The sequence below is a fragment of the Oryza glaberrima genome, chromosome 5 (assembly GCF_000147395.1).
Source record: "Oryza glaberrima chromosome 5, OglaRS2, whole genome shotgun sequence".
NCBI lineage: Eukaryota > Viridiplantae > Streptophyta > Magnoliopsida > Poales > Poaceae > Oryza > Oryza glaberrima.
The window spans coordinates 860,640-878,128 of record NC_068330.1 but is presented as its reverse complement, the minus strand read 5'-3'; the positions used below and the strand labels follow the sequence as shown (position 1 = coordinate 878,128).

At 43.8% G+C, this 17,489-nt stretch overlaps 1 protein-coding gene and 1 long non-coding RNA gene across 2 annotated transcripts; both read right to left on the bottom strand.

The window, feature by feature from the left end:
* Positions 1 to 1,299: 1,299 nt before the first annotated feature.
* LOC127773114 (uncharacterized) lies at positions 1,300 to 6,198 on the bottom strand. The gene is made up of 3 exons (XR_008017510.1): positions 5,733 to 6,198; positions 5,382 to 5,542; positions 1,300 to 1,514 (listed from the first exon to the last, which is right to left on the bottom strand). It is a non-coding gene; the product is annotated as an uncharacterized LOC127773114 (long non-coding RNA).
* Positions 6,199 to 14,171: 7,973 nt separating this feature from the next.
* Positions 14,172 to 15,293, bottom strand: LOC127772989 (protein SENSITIVITY TO RED LIGHT REDUCED 1-like). The gene has a single exon (XM_052298993.1). It carries the CDS (start codon positions 15,273 to 15,275, stop codon positions 14,415 to 14,417), a length of 861 nt encoding a protein of 286 aa, XP_052154953.1. The 5' UTR covers positions 15,276 to 15,293; the 3' UTR covers positions 14,172 to 14,414.
* Between the last annotated feature and the right edge of the window lie 2,196 nt (positions 15,294 to 17,489).

Sequence of the window (17,489 nt, the reverse complement as noted above, 5' to 3'; positions counted from 1 at the left end):
TAAAATACAGTACACTTGAATTTTCAACCGCATGAAGAGAAGCTACTAGTGATTTAATTAACACGTCACGTCTTTCCCTGCCACGCCATGGACGACGTCCTCCACGAGAGTGACAGAACTATAGCTAGAGAAGCAGAGAGGAAAGGGCAAAAGAACAGAAAAGAAAAACTAAATGCATGCTGCAGCAGCAGCTATAGCTGTAGCTAGCATGCATCAGATTGCATTTAAGAAGAGAATTACACGTAGGATTCTGGAAATCTGTCTAGGATTTCGGCTCACTGCCAAAAACTGAGAAATTATGAGGTGATGATGCCTCTCCCTGCCCCTACACACATGCATAGCACGACACTCGCACTCACTATTTACTGTCGCATCATCTATCACATCCAATTAATTACAGTAATTAATCTCTCTCTGGTTCTCTCTGTACCTAGCTCACATACTCCCCCAAAAAATACTAGTACAAACATTAACATCTTCTTAGTACTAGGAAATACTGTAACTTGGGTTAAGGAAAAAAATATTTTTAGTCAACTTAATTAGGTCAAATTTTGAACGACTTTGATTCTTCTTCCTATTAGCTGAAAAAATATATACCCCTATTAGCTTAGTAATAGATTTTTGTGCATTAAAATTAGTAGGTATCCTTTCTAGTATATATAGATACCTTTTTAAGACAAACTAGGTATAATTTTTTGGCATCTTACAAACTAAAGATATACGTATAATAGTACTCCTAAGCTAGTATTTTCTCCATTCCATAATATAAGGCACAACTATTTTTAAAGTTGTTTCATAATATAAGCGTACATGCATGCATGTATGTCATTAACTAGCACATCTTTTTCACTAAAATATTTTTATTTAAATCCACCACTATCAAGATATATCTCTAATTTTATTAGGTGCATGCATTCTATTTATTAGGGTAATCCAAACTATGAAATTATTTATTAGTGTTTAAGTTAAGGGTGGTTGTGCCTTACATTTTGGAATGGAGGAAGTATATATATTCATAGACACCAGGTTTTAAACCAAAACTTTGAGCTAGCGAGGCACAGGGCAGAGAAAGAAGTACATTTATTAGGAGTAAAACTTAACATTAATTAGCTGGAAAAGTCAGAGCTAGATCTTCATATGTACACTACTCCTTAGCATGTTGTTAAGCACTTGTATTATTTTATTAAAAAAAGCTAAAAACATGCATGCTTAAATTTTGATAATTCAAGAAACACGTAAAAATTCAGGAGAAAACAGTACAAGGGCATACCATATGCATTGTTGTACGTGCGTGCAAAACTTCATAATAAATATTATAAATAAAATTTTGGGATCGGACACAGGCAATCATTTCTCACAAATTAAAGTGGGTCTGAAAACTCAACTGCATGTACTCCTACTTAATTAAATTAATTGGATCCAAATAAAGGCGATACTTAATGTACTGATGTAGTTTAAAAGGAAAAAACTTGCCAGACAAAACATACGTAAGATCAAGTAGCCTGAGAATATACCTGCAAAACCATAAATATATCAATTACTTTAATCAGTTATAGAATGATAGTATGCAAGACAGGGAGTTATTATTAGTTAAAATGGACCCCATATGGCATGCATGGTCCAGCAAATTAATTAAAAATATCGATCGATCCGCGTTTTTTGCTGCGTGCAGACCACAAAGATACGATAGTCCCCTATTTGCCCTACTGTACTACACACGTCACAGAGATTATATATATATGCAAGCTTGCTTGCTTGCAACAGTACTTAGAGCTAGGAGTGCAGGCCATATTGATTAAGCATGAGATCAATGAGACAGTACTACCAAGTTAGTGCAAGGCTAAACATATATTCATGTAGCCAGCTAGCTTGCCAGTCATTTAATTTAGGACTGTCATGACTATATATGTTACTAATTGTTCCTTTTACTTATCTATTTAGGACACACATTTGACCATTCCTTTCTTTAATTACACGTTCAATGAAATGATTAAAAAGGCAAAAAAAACCATTTCAGCCAACATCTCATACCGTTTTTGTGTATGTTTGTGTTCATAGTTCTAAAAAAACATGTAGTTTACCCTACAAAAGATAGATGGTACTTCATCCGTTCTAAAATATAAGCATTCTTGCGTGTTTTTTTAAAATTTTTTTGAAAAATACGAAGAAATAATACTTATATTTTAGAATAGTGGTAGTAATCCAGACCTGGAACCATATGCAGGCATGCATATAAATTCAAACAAAGCTAGTCTGCGAAAACATTCAAATTAACAAGGAGTCTCTTTAGTTCATTTTTGGTAAATGACTGTACAAGTCGATACTATATATATCATAACGAAGACTTTTCAAACATGTTTCTGATGAGTTAACATTTCCGCTTGGTGTGTGTGTGTCGATCATATGGGTTGCTAGCTACTCCAGGTAGCAGCAGTATAGGAGTTAGGACGATTAATTAGGAATCGACCGGCCGGCCGTCCGGCCTGCTGCAAGAAATGTTTGACAGCACGCACGGAATCAAATCAAAACCTACACATGCATATATTTACGCACCAACAAGATAGATCCATCGATCGATCCAAGAAATTTTGTAAAAGACATGCGTTATACAGCTAATTCCTCAATAAAATTAAGGCAAGGTATATATTACTACTCTACTAGTTACTACTACCTCCATTTTAGGTTATAAGACGTTTTAACTTTAATCAAAGTTAAACTGCTTAAAATTTGACCAAGTTTATAGAAAAAAGTAGTAACACTTTCAACCTAAGACAAATTTATTATAAAAATATATTCAATTATTGATTTGATGAAACTAATTTAGTATTATAAATATTAGTGTATTTGTCTATAAAATTAGTCAAACTTGAAACAGTTTAACTTTGACTAAAGTCAAAACGTTTTATAACCTGAAACGGAGAGGGAGTATTATATAAACACAGAAGAGAAGATAATGTATGCATAGATATATATCGATCGATCGAAATGCATACAGGAGTACTATACATGTGATGTGTTGTCTGAACACAGATCTGAACTCAAGTAACGTTACGTTAACTGAATCCAGAAGCTAGGATATGCAGGCAGGCAGGCAGGCAGGCGTGACTAGTCTTGTAAGCCGTCAGGCGTCACAAACTGGCTGGAGCTGTGGGTGCATGCATGAGAGATCACATTCACAAGCTAGCTAGGACACCACATCCACAGCCACAGGCATATGATGCATATATATGCTGAGCTGAGATGATGCACATGTACATGTACCCACGCATCGTCGTATCTTTGTAATAGAGTACTATATACTCCCTCTGTACTCATAAAAAAATCGTTTAGGACAATATTTAATAAGTCAAATATTGAAAATATAAATCATGAATAACTCTCAAGTTGTTGAGTTCAAAAATGTAAAAATTATATGAATAGATTTATCTTCAAAAATACTTTTATAAAAGTATACATATATCACTTTTTAATAAATATTTTTATAGAAATAAGAAGTTAAAATTGTGTTTTGGAGACCGTGTCGCTGTCCAAAACGACTTCCTTTACGAGCACGGAGGGAGTAATTAGTACTAGCAATATACACAGAAAATATATGTACGTACGTATATACCATATATGCAAAGCAATGGTAATCTAGCTTAGCTATATATACAAATGCACACGCATGTGGATTTGTTTCTGCTTTCCTTTTTTTTTTTCTTCACTTCTTCTTTTGGCCTGTCACAGTGCCACACTATATTTCCTACTCATTGGAGCATCATTGCAAACCTCGCTCCAACATCTGGCTGCTAGCAGCTATAGCTAGCTTGGCCTAGTAACGAACTAACGAAGTACCTAGAAGTAATGGTGTGATATAGGCAACTGCCTAATATAATTAACTTAGGCCGAGTTTAGTTCCAAAATTTTTCTTCAATCTTCCAACTTTTCTATCACATCAAAACTTCCCCACACACACAAACTTCCAACTTTTCCGTCACATCGTTCCAATTTTAGCATGAACTAAACACACCCTTATACTCCTACTAGATGTGTATCAAATACTACTATTACTAGTGCCAATGCAATGTGCTGACTAGTACTAGCTCCCTCCGTCCCATAGAAAACTAATATAAAACTAGATGTGACATATTTTAGTACTACAAATCTGAATATATTCATATTCATAGTATTAGAATGTGTCACATACAGTACTAGGTTAGTTTTTTAGAACGGAGGGAGTAGTGAGTGGACCTATAAATTATAATAATGTGCCAAACAAGTATAGCTAGCTATAGTGTACCAGCTGCTGAGAGAGGTAACTAACTGAGGTTGTTAATAGCTAGGTCATTGATCATTTGGAGCTACTCCTCTTGTATAGCTTGTTTAATTACAACTTTTAAGTCATATTTACAAGTATACAATATGCGCATGTTCAGAGTTCATACTACGTTATAGATTATTACATCACCACTTTATGTCGTTGCTAGCTACTATATGCAGGCATACAAACGTATATAGTAGAGTTTATATATGCGTGCATATACGTCGGTATGAATGTGTATATATGCAAGTTAATCAAACTGCTAACTAAGCTAGTATATCTCTAGATTAATTAATTTAAAGCACACGAATATATACACTGTATATTTGACAAAATCTGACACGTACTACGCATGTACAATAAATTTACAAAAATTTAAGAAAATTCAGAGTGGGGCTAAATAAAACTTTACTCACCTCGTATATACATATGCGCGGATGCATTATTGTACTACACTGGCGGTAGATTAAAACATGTGCATAGATTCAGATATATTAGTTGCAGCTCAGGACAATGGAGATATATGGTATTATGGTGTGTGCGCGCGCTCTACTGTGTGTAGTTCTCAGCGTGTACTCTGAAACAGTAAGCTCGATTATCTCGTGCATGCTTTGTCTAGTACAGTGCTGTTTGGATGGGACTAAAAATTTTTAGTTCTTGTCACATCGGATGTTTGGACACTAATTATAAGTATTAAATATAGACTATTAACAAAACACATTCCATAACCCTAGACTAATTCGCGAGACGAACATATTGAGCCTAATTAATTCATCATTAGCCTATGTGATGCTACAATAAACATGTGCTAATTATGGATTAATTATGCTTAATAAATTTATCGCGTGAATTATTAACTCTTATTTATGTAATTAGTTTTATAAGTAGTCTATGTTTAATACTTTAACTTAATGTCCAAACATCCTATCTGATCCAAACACCATCTCATAGCTCGAACGAACACAAAAAAGACAGCACGCAGCAGTAGCAGTAGCAGCAGCAGCAAAAAATTAACAACAGCATAACGCTGCAGAATCCGTGCCACAAGTGCTGGATCAGAGGGCGTAAATTCGGTACTTACCAGGATATCAAACATGCCGTGGCAAGCGGCAGTACATCGCATGTGTTGTGTGCAGCTTCAGTACTGCAGCAATAGACACATACGGCTTCCTAAGGTGTAGTAGCAGTAGCAGCAGCTAATTTTCCCTGTGCATTCCCAGCCTGCGCCTGCCGTGTGTGTACCTAGCAAGCAGTGATTTGATTCAATATATATATGCATCTGATTTGATAGATCAGAAGATGCTAGCTCTAGCTAGCTAGAGGGGAGTTGACCAAAGATGCCATGAGTTTATAGACATGTATTTATTGTTTGAACAGTACTATATTGCAATGGCAACAGTAATTGTTGTTGTAGTAGCATCGTCTATCTTACCAGAGTTGTGTTGTTGTAGTAGCAGCAGCAATAGTAGCCTGGTTTCTGGATGTCTGGGTCTCGGGAATACGATCCATGTACAGTACTGTATCGTCGATGCTGGTGCTAGCCACAACAACGTCGTCATGCATGCAATGGCATGGATCTTCGATCTCCTAGATCCTCCACGGCGCCAATAATTAATTGATTGATTCTATTCATTCCTCTCCTCGATCGATCGATCCTGCTGCATGGCTCGACAAAGTTGACAAAGTTAATATCTGTCAGAGAGTGTGTTCACGCCGGACATAGTCGATGCATCCATTCCATCCATCGTTCTTGTTTCTTGATCACCACCTTCTTGCTGCCTGCTACCTTTGTCTTCTAGCTTTCCCCATCACCTCCTCGATCGATCATGCATCCTTCCTCAGTTTGCAAGATTAATTTAAATTAATCTGCAAACTAGTTAAGAGTTTGTATGTACAACCTGCGAAGTGACAGCCACATAATTATTACTCCTACTACCTTTAAATTTAATTTGGCAGAAGGATAAGAAAGCTAGCACAGAGAAATTTAAAACAGAATGAACATAGATAGAGACATTAGAGCTTGAGAAAGTACAGCGAGTAGGAAGATCGGGTGCAGTTATGTGGATCCTACTACAGTAGCAAGCTAGCTCTATATCCATTACTCATGTGTGAAGAGAAGATCATACATATACATGCAGGCTGCTGTCTTTCTTCACGTGAGGCGATGACAAAAGCCATGAAGCTGAGCTGATAGTAGTAGAGATGCAGAGAGATCTCTGGAGGTGTGTACCCAAAAGTATATTATGTTTTGTACCAAAGACGAATTGAATCAAACATGCATGCAGTGCAGAGGCAGCAGTTAACTGCTACTGTATGTACAATAAGCCAAGCCAACCCAGAACATTTCTTGGGGCTGATATATACTATCTCCCTCTCTGACCTGACGATTCCATGCATCTCGAAGAATAATAGTATAGTAATATTGCTAGTCTTGCACTGGCTGCTTACACAGAAAGCATGCAGCATCATATCAATTCCTGCAGGCCAGTGAGAAAGAGGAGAAGTGAGTGAATTTTAGAAGAGGACACTCTTCTTCACACAGGACGTACTACGACGACCCTAGGTAGCCATGCTGCTTGCTGAAAGGTTGAAATGTTGATACAGTACAACATGCACACCAGCAGCAGCAAAAAACTTTATCTCTGCCTGATAAAAGGGCCGGGCTAGCTAGCTGCTGCTGCTGCTACTGGCCTGCATGCTGCTTCGTTCTGCATGCAGTAACTCGGCCTCTCCTACACAAACATGTACACTGATGCTAGTGCAATAACTTGACAGAAACAAAACATAGAGTATCCTTTCGTCTCTCCTGCACTGCTAATAACTAGGCATTCATTGTGCACATACTACAATTCTTTCTTCAAGAATTCAGCAGTACTACCATGCCCCCCGATGATCGATCAGTAGCTGGAGTAGTATTCACTCACTGATCATCGACCAAGGCTGCTATAGCTCAACTCCAATTCAAAACAGATTCCAGCCCCCTCTTTTATGGCCTGCCGAGCTGCGCATAACTGCATATGCATATTGAAGTCATCTGCATGTGAAATAAACATCTTGTCGATCTCTCTTGTTCCATCTCTCTCCAGCTCCTAGCTAGCTAGCTCTTCACACACATACTATATACTACATACACACATTCATTGTGTCTGAGATCGATCTGTGTGCAATGCTAATGCAAATATACAAGTATACAATATACATACGTACATGAATATCAGCATGTATGCATATGAGCAGCTAGCTAGCTACGTACCTAGCTACATGCATGTGTATTGGCAGAAGCTGCAGAAGCCTATGCATATATTGCTCTCTTCATCATGGTGCAATTACATGCATGTCTAGATATAGCTGTGTGTGCCTTACATGTAGTAGAGGGGGACACCTTTTATTTATTTTCAGTTGCTCTTTTCAGAAGTGGCCTCTCTAGCTACTTCTTCGTGCTGGACTGAGATCTTGCATCAAAGTTTCTAAAAGAAAACAGCAAGCATGGGAAGCAGTAGTACTAAGGCTATGTTTAGTTCCACGTCAAAATTAAAAGTTTGAAGAAATCGGAATTATGTAACCGAAAAGTTGGAAGTTTGTGTGTTTAGGAAAGTTCGATGTGACGGAAAAGTTAGAAGTTAAAAAAAAGTTAAAATCTAAACAGGACTTAACATAATTAACTGAGATTCTTCCTACACATGGATTCGATCATCACTTTCTTTTGGAAATGAAAAACTGGAGTTCGATCAGTTCTTAATTAGTTGTGCATGGAAGTAATGCGTGATGCGACCTTTCTTGATTTGAGTTATTAATTAGTTCCAAATTAACATGAGAAGATATTATTGTACCTGATTTTACCGACAGTTTCAAACAAAGCTCTAAGTTAATTAACAAACTACTACTCGATCCAGAGCAAACCATAATTAATCTGGCTGGCCAACTAAAACCTGTGATTGGACAATACCTCATAGACAGGCAGGCATGCACGTATGGCCATATAGATCGATCAGAGGGAGTAACGCATGCATTCAAAAAGCAGTAGGTACGTATGTACTCCTTACTCATATGTCCTAAAATATAGTAACTTTATACCAAACAAGACACATCATAATACTATAAACCAAGATAGACTTACAGTACTATAAATTTGTATAGGCTGTGAACAGATTATCTGTTCATATTCATAGTATAAAGATGTGCCACGTCTAGTTCTATGTTGTTATATTTTGGGAAGGAGATAGTAGCTAGGTACGTTTTCACCAATTACGAAGGCGCATGCTAGCTAGCTTCACGTCATGCACGTAAGAAGTGTAGCATTGCAAAAGGCAGGCACACCCAAGCACACACCGGTTAAAGATTTGGGACTTTGGAGACAGAGAGGGGTTAGATCGAGAGATCTCTGGAAGGGGACAGCAATGGCAGTGTGCATGGAAGGAGGAAGAAGAAGAGGCCATGGCGATGCATGTAAAACAGAAGGGAACCGAAGGCCCGAAAGCTGCAGTACACTTTTTGACATGCACCATTTGCACTATATGCAATGCTGCATGGTGGTAGCTTACAAACTGGTCAGTACAATGCAAAGCAGCAGCAAGGCATGGCATGGCAAGATAGACGTACAGGAGAGAGAGAGAGAACACATGCATGCATGTAATATAAGTAGACAGAGAGAGCAGAAGAGAGTAACAAAAGGTGACAAAATTTGCAGGCTACACTAGTCACCATGTGCTGTGCTCCTACTACTACATATGTAGGTGTGCGTATGGTTACTTATATGGCCATGCCTCTGTCTTCTTTTCTCTCTGTACATGTTTGTGTGTGTGTGTGTCTGTTGCATACTGCAATACAGTATACTGCATACACACACATGCATATGTAGACGAAGGATCTCTACTGGGGATCCTGTGATGTGACCACTCCCTCATCATCTCTTAAATCATATCCACCTCATTCCTCTCCTCTCAGTTCTCCTCTCCCTCACGCCACCGGCCATCGCATTGCATTTCACTGCACTGCACTGAAGAAAAAAACAGAGAGAGAGAGAGAGAGATGCATCATCCATGGTGGAGGATGGAGGCAGGCAGAAGAGAGACTGGCTGTGTCATGCACGCCGAGTAGCTAGATCAATGGCCAACCTACTGTATCTCCTACTGTATGGCTGCAGCCTGAGGCCGGTGCAGACAGAGATACACAGAGAGAGAAGAGAAGAGGAGAGGACCACCCAAACCCTGTAGTGCAGTGTGTCGTTGCATATGTAATACTCCCTCCTTCCCTCTTCCCTAAATGATTGACGCCGTTGTCTTTTCTAGACATGTTTGACCGTTTGTCTTATTCAAAAACTTTTGTGAAATATGTAAAACTATATGTATATATAAAAGTATATTTAACAATGAATTAAATGATAGGAAAAGAATTAATAATTACTTCAATTTTTTGAATAAGACGAACGGTCAAACATATTTAAAAAAGTCAACGGCGTGAAACATTTAGGGATGGAGGGAGTATATGTGTACACCGTACTGCAACTGCAAGGCAATCTTAATATTTTGTCTCTACCCATAACATTCCAAGTGTTGTCAATATCTCTCCCCCACCTTACACAAGCACAGTGCCCAGCATGCAGTCCCACACTAGCTACTGTGCTGATGTTGATGCAGCTCTGCATCTGCATGCTCGATCCCCTTCCCACTCTGCAGGGTTCCCATGCGTCGATCTGAAATCTCATTTAGAATCCTGTCACCCATTGACTCTCTCTTGCTGCATGCTGGATTACTAGCTAGTATATAGTTATATATCGTCCTAGACATCTGCCAACTTAATCACATTTTATTGGCCAAACCATCCCTATCCCAACCAGTGGGACAAACAAATTGAAGCAGAGCACAAACAGTGAAGTAGATTCAGAAGATGTTCTCTTGCTGTCCTGCACGCATGGTACAACTAGGAGTAATATACTCTGTGCCGTTTGTCTAAAACAGTTAATCTACCCTAGAATGGCAAATTAAGGACGTATGCCATTAAAGAAACGGATTACGAAGTGAGTGGCATTAATGCCTGAAACACCATCTTTTGAGGTGGTACTCTTCACCAGAAAAACAGAATTACATAATAGTGCAAAATCAATCTATGGCAACTGGAGTAACTAGTGAGTTATAGCAAGCAACTACTAGCAAGTAGCCAAGCAGTTTGTACTAACTTACCGAAGCATTAGTTTGCAAAGCTAGGTTTCAAAAAGTTTGCAAAGCTTTTACAGCTTAATTTCCTATTTGTTCTGCAGTACACTGGCGCAACAGGTCTGCATCATTTGGACCAAGCACAGGCCACATATTCTTTTCAGGGGACGCAGGGCAGAGATATGTGTAAGCTGGGCCTTGACATGGGCCTGGTTTTGGCCCAACTTGATGGGCCTATGGTGGACTGCAACATCGTCAGGGCACTATGTCAATTAAAGGGGACACCGAAAAAAAATGTAAGGTTTAGGCTTTTAGCACCCAAAGCATAAATGAACGAAGGCAAGAGGCACCATTCTACTTTTATCAATTACTTCCTCCGTTTCACAATGTAAGTCATTCTAGCATTTCCCACATTTATATTGATTCTAATAGATTCATTAGAATCAGTATGAATGTGGAAAATGCTAGAATGACTTATATTCTGAAACGGAGGGACTACCTAGTACTGTTTAGTAAACACAAAGATTTGGGACTAAGTTGTATTCTGGGACACGTTCACAAATCAATATGCAAGCAAAAGAGCAGAGCAACCATTTCTAAGGGCTGACGTAATTTCATCTAACCTCTTCGGACAAGGGGGATTGCTTGGAAAGATTGAGTCCAAATCAATCTCCCTATCTAAATGGGCCGACCTAAGGCAATGTTTGGATAAGAGCCCCTATTCCAACATGCCCTATGAACGGAATAAGTTCACTTTAGGTCCCTCTATTTGTCGCCCAATCTGATTTTCGTCCCTGAACCACAAAACCGGGTACGACCGATCCCCATCTTACGAAAACCGGGCAAACGAGGTCCCTCGGCGGTTTTGATAGCGGTTTTAGCTGACGTGGCGCCTACGTGGCTAATTTGACTCGGTCTTCATCTGACGTGGCACTGACGTGGCGCTTACGTGGCAAGTTGATCTGAAAAAAAATAAAACAAGTGGGACTCACATATCAGTTTCACACCCAAATAGAGGAAAATGGTGGGACCCACGTGGCCCCCACATGTCATCCTCACTTCTCCCTCTTCTCTCTATCCTCTCTCCTCTCTTCTCTCTATCCCTTCTCTCTCTGGCCGATGGAACAATGCGAGCGGCGACGGCAGAAGCGGGCGACAGGCGGGGCGGAGCGGCTGGCCGGCAGAGCGGGGCGGGGCGGGGCAGCGGCCGACGGCGGGCTAGGTCAGGTCTCCTCCTCGTGTTTGCGGCTAGCTCGCTGGATCTTCACGACCTCGTCCGGTGCACCGCGCCACTTGCAGGCGGTGGCGCCGCCTCGTCACCACCTCACCGGCAACGCGGTGTACATCTGCCGCTCCATGCCGCCCTCCAGCCACCTCATCCGCGACCTCGCCGTCGGCTTCTTCCACCAGACCCACGAGGACGACTTGTCTTCCTCGGTCGCGCCGCCTCGGTTCGTCCCGTTGCTCTCGGCCTCCTCCAGGTTCGACGGCGGCGAGCTTGACAGGGTGTTTGACAACCTCAGCCTCTTCAAGAACTCCCGCCTCGTCGTCGAGCTCCGCCGCCCTTAAGTGACAGGTTTCCCTAAGTGATCGACGAACAAGCTGTGGAAACACACGCAAACACGAGGAAACACGCTGAGTGTGGTGCGATGAAGCTGCACCTTTTCTGGTTTTCTTTCTCCCTTTCATTATGCAGGTGAGTGCATTGGATGCGTTCCCACGTCGCGGTACAATCGCGTCCATGCCCACGATCCTAACAACGTGCTCACGCCTCCGATCGCCAAGGTCGGCATGACTACCACTACATGCATGGCATCCATAGACCGGAAGCTCATGCACAATGCAATAACAGAATTGAAACCGATAGCTAACAGTTAGTAGCTACATGCATGCAAGATTTAACTAACATTAAGCTCGTCGTGTGCAACCCCATGACCGGTGAAATGGCCATCCTCCTCCCCGTCCTCTCCGGGAAGGACAAGCCCGGGCTCTACGCGTGCGCGCTGCTCACCGCCGACGATCTCCAGGACTCCACCGATCCGCTCCCACCAGGTCCCGCCGCCTTCCGCCTGTTGGTCCTCTACAAGCGTCGTAGCTTCACGGCATGCCGGTCCTACTCGTCGGACACCAAGGCCTGGAGCACCGAGCGCAAGCTATCCGGCGGGATGGACCTCACCACGGGGGCGGCGCTAGCCACCGCCGCCGCCGGCAATCCGAAGGACGATGGGGGAGATTCGCCGCCTTCCCCGCGAAGAAGGAGGCGCTGCGGGAGAATGGCTGGCGCGCCGCGACCTGACCCGCCGTCGGCCACGCCCCGCCCCACCCGTCGCCCGCCGCTCGCCCTGCTCCATCGGCCGGAGAGAGAGAAGGGATAGAGAGAAGAGGGGAGAGAGAGGATAGAGAGAGGAGTGAGGATGACATATGGGGCCTATGTGGGTCCCACCATTTTTTCCTCTATTTGTGTGTGAAACTGACATGTGGGTCCCACTGGTTTTATTATTTTTTTCAGATCAAATTGCCACGTAAGCGCCACGTCAGTGCCACGTCAGATGAAGACCGAGTCAAATTAGCCACGTAGGCGCCACGTCAGCCAAAACCGCTATCAAAACCACCGAGGGACCTCGTTTGCCCGGTTTTCGTAAGTTGGGGGATGGGTTGTACCCGGTTTTGTGGTTTAGGGACGAAAATCAAACTGAGCGATAAACAGAGGGACCTAAAGTGAACTTATTCCCCTATGAACATGAATCCAAAACCTTGCTATCCATAAAAAAACAAGTGCAGCATCTTATTTGAGCTTACTTCTTGTAGCCAGAAATCACGCTGAACTAATAACATGTATTTAATCATCAACTCAAGGAAATTAACAGTTGGAGATCTACCTAGCTTGTTTGTCTTGCAGATAACAAGTAATGGTTGATTTTTTTTTCTACTATTCCCAACTATGGCACATATTTCTAGCACGGCAATCTACGTACGTAATGCAGACAACAGTATTAATTCTAGGTACTTGTGATTCTAATTTCTCCATATTGCAATGAGCAAAGTACATGCTAACTGCAAGGTCGATGTTACAATAACATACTGACGGTTTCTTACTTCTACTTCATTTTGGTGTGTGCACAGCCTAAAGCAATATATTTGAAATGCTAAGTACTCCTAGTAAGTACACACACGTTTTGCAGCATTCACTGACCTCAACGAGCATTGCTTCTAGTAGCTTAGAGCCTTAGAAAAATTTATCCCAAGCTCATTCTCTGTAAGCACAACATCCATCATTCGAAATGCTGGTGCGTACAGTTAGCACTCGCACGCTCACTTTAAGATAAACTTGCTTAAAATCAATAAAATTTCCATTAGAATTATCAATTATGGGATCAGAAGTTAACCTTTTACTCTTTAGGCCAGGCGATATACTTTTAGGTAGATACATAATCATCGAATATTGTTTCTTTCCTAGTCCTTGAATTATGTCCTTTTCTATTTCTTATCATGCGAATACGTCGAAGAAATGTCAATATGTAACAACAGGATTGACAAGGAAATATTTTCTGCTAGATTCTACAGACTACAGGCAAAGAAGTCTTATAGAACAGCAAACATGTTGTTTGTGGATTTGTATCTTATTGACCAGATAGAAATCCTTGCGAATATACTACCTAGAAATCATTATGCTAGACTCACATTCAGTCAGTTATTCAGCTTGTTATTCATTACTCAGTGTATAGTGGTCAATGGATGCCTGGAAGGTAGGGTTCTCATGTGTTCTTCAGAGTTCAGAATAGCAAATCAAACTAACACCACATCAATGTAAAAATGTATAGATTTGCAACCAACTAAGTAACACGGTGTAGCTAATTAAGATGTAAATATCGAGTATTGATCACCAAAAGCATCCAATTGGACAAACAATGCTCTTACAATTACAGTCACAAGTACTGAAATTAAGAAGAGTACTTCGGAACTTATCTCCGTCCTCCGGTGGAGGCGACGGCGGCAGCCAAGTCGGCGGCGTCATCCACCTCGAAGAAATGCCAGCTCGTTTCGTTGAACGCGCGGTTGAACACGTCGTCGTCGTCGTCATCCACGCCGCCCTTCTCGCTGACCCGCTCCTCCCACGCGAACCGCTCCGCCGCGAGGACGTGCTTGGCCCTGGCGGCGGGGCCCGATCTGTTCTCCTCCGCCTGGATCGCGTAGTTGCGGAAGCTGTTGCCGAGCACGCAGACATGGCGGAGCTGCGAGGATGGCTCCCAGTTGGCGGCGAGGAGGGCATCGTAGAGCGACGCCTCGCAGTGTGGCATGTAGAAGAGGGTGGGCTCGTCGGCGCGGCGGCGGCACCCGTCGTTGACGCCTGGCACGGTGAAGCCCAGCGCCGCCGCCGCGGCGCACTCGGCCGCGGAGAGGACGGGGTCGAAGAGGTCGGCGTGGGCGGAGGATTCCGGGAGGAGGAGGAGGTCGCGGCGGAGGAGCGCGGCGAGCGCGAGCTGGAGGCGGGATGAGGGGGAGTTCTCGAAGCTGCCGACGCCGAGAAGCGACAGCCGCGTGGGGGCGAGGAGGGCGAGGCGGCGCCGCAGCGGGGATCCCGGGAGGAGGAGGCGCCCGTAGAGGCGGGAGGCGGCGACGCGGGAGATGGCGGCACGGGCGCGGTCGACGAGGCGGGAGACGCGCGCGGGGTCCAGGGAGGGGTCGGAGGGGGACCAGGGGATCGGGGTGACGGGGAGAGGCGGTGGAGCGTCCGGTTGCGAGGCGGCGTCCCCCGCCGCGTCACCTCGGCGGCGGCCGCGGCGGCGGACGACGGTCCAGTCGCCGGCGGCGGCGGCGGCCATGGATCGGGTCGGGTTGGGTTGGAATGCTCCGCAATTTCCGCAGTGGAGGGCAGGGTGCTGGAGACCGTGCGATGGAAGCGATGGAGAATGGACGGCTCAGATTTTTCCCGAAGGGTTTAGATGGGCCAGAGGTTAGCATTGTTGGGCCAGGCTAATTATGTGACGGAATAAGTTCATCTGAGGTCCCTTAATTTTACACCGAATCCGATTTTTGTCCTTGAACCCTAAAACCAGATACAACTGGTCCTGAACTGTCAAAACCGGTGCAAATGAGGTCCCTCGGCGGTTTGAAAGGCGGTTTTGGCTGACATGGAGCCTACGTGGCTAGTTTGACTAGGTCTCCATCCCACGTGGCAATGACGTGGCGCTTATGTGGTAACTATATCTCAAAAAATAATAAAAAAACAGTGGGTCCACATGTCAGCTACCAAAAAAAATTAAAAATGGTGGGACCTACGTGGACCCACATGTCAGCGAAACAAAAAATAAATAGGGAGGGGCCCCCGTGGGCCCCACATGCCATTCCCTCTCGGCTCTTCCTCTTCTTCCCTCCGCCGACCCCGACCTCTTCTTCGCCATCCTCGGCGGCCTCGGCTAGTTCGGCGTCATCACACGTCCTGCATCCCTCTCTCTCCCTGCGCCCCGACCTCAGAAAAGTAAGAGAGAGGGAGAGCCGCCGAGGTCCATCGAGGTCATCTCGCCCAGCCGCGCGCCCCTGCCACGGCGGCCGCCGCCACCAGTCCACCACCGTTGCGCAGCCCCGCGCAGAACCCTGTCGCGCTGTTGCAGCTCTGCGTCGACCGTAGGTGCCTCATCTTCCCGCTCCTCCACACCGACCACGTCCCGGGCTCCCTTCGCCGCTTCATCGCCAGCGCCGCGGACTGCTTCGTCGGCGTCGGCGTGGACAAGGACTATGGTTAATGAAATTTCCAGTGCTGATCCTTTATGTGTTTTTTAGTGCTGTTTTAATATCTGTTTTAGATGATACTACTTGCAGATCGTGTCATCAACTGGAAATGGCTCGTTTGTTCAAATTGTTCCGCGGCTCCTTGTGCGGCGGTCGGACGCGGTCGGAGGAGATGCTCCCGCGAAGAAGAGCTGTCGCGCTCGCTGGCGACCTCCTCCTCTGCCTCCTCCTCCTTCGGCCACCTCCGCCGCCCGCGGCCTGCCGTCGTCGCCGCTGCGCCTACCCTTCCGTTCCACCTGTGGCCTGCCGCTGCGGCGCTCGGCCAGCATGCTTCGGCCGCCGCCGTCATCGGAGGCAGCGGGGACTGGGACGACGACGGCTGTGAGACAGCCCGCGGCACGAGAAGTGCCCTAAGATGACGCGTTGAGGAAGAAGGGGGAGAGCTGAGAGGGAATGACATGTGTGGCCCACATGGGCCCCACCATTTTTTTTTGTCACTGACATGTGGGCCCATGTGGGTCCCACCATTTTTAAATTATTTTTTATGTGTAGCTGACATGTGGACCCACGGTTATTTATTATTTTTCTGAGATATAATTGCCACGTAAGCGCCACATCATTGCCACGTGAGATAGAGACCTAGTCAAACTAGCCACATAGGCGCCACGTCAACCAAAACCGCCTTTCAAACCGCCGAGGGATCTCATTTGTACCGGTTTTGACAGTTCAGGGACTAGTTGTATCTGGTTTTGTGGTTAAAGGACAAAAATCGGATTTGGTGTAAAATTAAGGGACCACAGATGAACTTATTCCTTATGTGACGGCCATTAGAAGTTAGGGCCCACTCATTACTGGGCCAGTCTCTCACGTGTTATCGTGATGGTAGTAATCTTTTCTTTTTCATGACTGTATTTTCAAATTAATTGTCTGGCTTTCTTGTATATGCAAATTGGATTACATTTCACATAGGTTGGTGACAGCAAAAGAGTTTTTTTTAATACACACAAGAAGTTCACAAGTAAATGCTTTTTGGTATTTTCTTCCATATAGGGTTCATGATATTTTAGAGAAGTGGTGAATGCTATTAGGTGTTCCCTCAATGTACAATTAATGATATTTTAGAGCAATGGCGGATGCTATTTTGTATTCTTTTCAATATACTGTTCATGGTATTTTAGATCAGTGGTGGAGTCAAAATTTCAATATGAGAGCCAACCTAACGAATAGTAACGACAACACAACATAATAATAATAAGGGGTTGCTATTAGTCAAGCTGGTCACCCGACCAGTGGCGGAGCCAAGAATT

Bases quoted from the DNA above. Each gene is read 5' to 3' on its own strand.
- LOC127772989 (XM_052298993.1), bottom strand. From the start codon at position 15,275: ATGGCCGCCGCCGCCGCCGGCGACTGGACCGTCGTCCGCCGCCGCGGC.